The 1,664-nt window shown below is 43.2% G+C and overlaps 1 protein-coding gene across 1 annotated transcript in view; it reads left to right on the forward strand.

The window, feature by feature from the left end:
- The first annotated feature begins 288 nt into the window (after positions 1-288).
- LETM2 (leucine zipper and EF-hand containing transmembrane protein 2) overlaps positions 289-1,664 on the forward strand; it is an 11,731-nt gene continuing 10,355 nt past the window's right edge. The window contains exon 1 of the mRNA XM_018572401.1: positions 289-427. Coding sequence (XP_018427903.1) covers positions 350-427 — 78 coding nt within the window. The 5' untranslated portion in view covers positions 289-349. The remainder of the gene's footprint in view (positions 428-1,664) is intronic.

A 1,664-nucleotide genomic window follows, 5' to 3' on the forward strand; every position in this document is an offset into this window, starting at 1 on the left:
CTTCTCTCTCTCTCTGTCCTCCTTCTCTCTCTGTCCTCCTTTTGTGGGACTTGTAGTTCCACAACAGTTGGAGTGCCATAGTGTGCCTACTCTTGCAGCAGCCATTCAGGAACTGGCTTTCACTTTTCTCATTTAAGTGTTGAAAGGTGATCAGATTTAATGCGAGTCACTACTTGTCTCTCCTCTATGTTTATATACTCGAACATTATTATCATAATTGTAGCGTTCCTGATTCCCATAGATATAGTGACGTATAAATATAATCTTCTGCTTTGTTCTATAGCTGATGAGGACGTGTGCAGATCTCTTCCGCCTGCTGCCGTTCATAGTGTTTGTGATCGTCCCCTTCATGGAGTTTCTGCTGCCTGTCTTTCTGAAGCTCTTCCCTGAAATGTTACCTTCTACCTTCGAGTCAGAATCCAAAAAGGTCAGTTACCTTACATCTGTGAGACCAAAATTACACTAAACTCCGGAGTTAAACCTTCAAAATACATTGAGGTCCCTTAACTATGAACAACAATGTATCTTATGTGTGTGTCACTCGGCTGTAGATCCTCCAATCATCTCTGAATTGGTGCTGACACTGTCCTTCCTTCTGGAGGGGGCTACTTTTGTTCCCCATTGTCCCCGTGTGTTATAGAGTAGTCACCGCTCCAAGATCACTCCGGGATGGACTACAAGCTCAGTACAATTCTGTAAACTGAACATGAGATTGTAGTCAATCCCAGGAGTGAGCTTGGAGCTGTGACTACTTTACAACACACACAGGGACGATGGAGAACACAAGTAGCCCCCCTCCAGAAGGAAGGACAGTGTCAGCACCAATTCAGAGATGATTGGAGGATCTACAGCCGAGTGATACACAAATAAGATACATTGAGGTCCCTTAACTATGAACAACAATGTATTTTGAAGGTTTCACTCCGGAGTTTAGTGCTACTTAAAGCGGACCTTTACCCAGATCTTTAAAATAACAAAGACACCTTTAGAAATGTTAGTGATGACAATCTACACACACATACTTCTAGATAATTGCCGGCTTTGTATTCTTTGTATTCCTTATTTCGCTTTTCTTCCCCAGTCTTCTGACAGTGGCCATGTTTACTAAGGGCAGATTACTATCTCTCCTTTTCATTCCTGGAACTCTGGCACATGTGACCATGCACATCATCTCAGGGGAGAAAAATGCCTTTCCCTGAGATCTCCTGAGATTACAGACGAGATTTCCCAGCAATGCTCTGATGATTACAAGGCAATCCCAGTGTGCATTGCTTTGGCAGACTTTAGTAATTTGAACTTTCAAAGCAGGAAATGAATGCTCTGCAAGTGTCAGTGTTTCACAATCACAGCATTTTACACTTGACATGTCTATTATTAATCCTCATACATAGAGAACATACGTCATGCATTGGTAGAATTGGATTTTGGAGTGTGAAGGTCTGCTTTAAGCAACATCCACAGTGTCTTCTGCCACCTCCGTAGAGAGGTCCATGCAGTGTGAAATGCGTAATTCTTGACCAGCCAAGGATGCTGCTGTTAGATATGCTGACGAGAGCGGTGGTTAGATCTGCAGCAGGTCAAGCGCCGTGTTATCCAAAAGGGTTCAGGAATGAAGGAGTTCCACGAATGTACTGAAAATGCTGGAAGTATGGCTGTGTGAGATG

Source organism: Nanorana parkeri, unplaced genomic scaffold, assembly GCF_000935625.1.
Source record: "Nanorana parkeri isolate BGI_ZX_2015 unplaced genomic scaffold, ASM93562v1 scaffold2018, whole genome shotgun sequence".
Taxonomy (NCBI): domain Eukaryota; kingdom Metazoa; phylum Chordata; class Amphibia; order Anura; family Dicroglossidae; genus Nanorana; species Nanorana parkeri.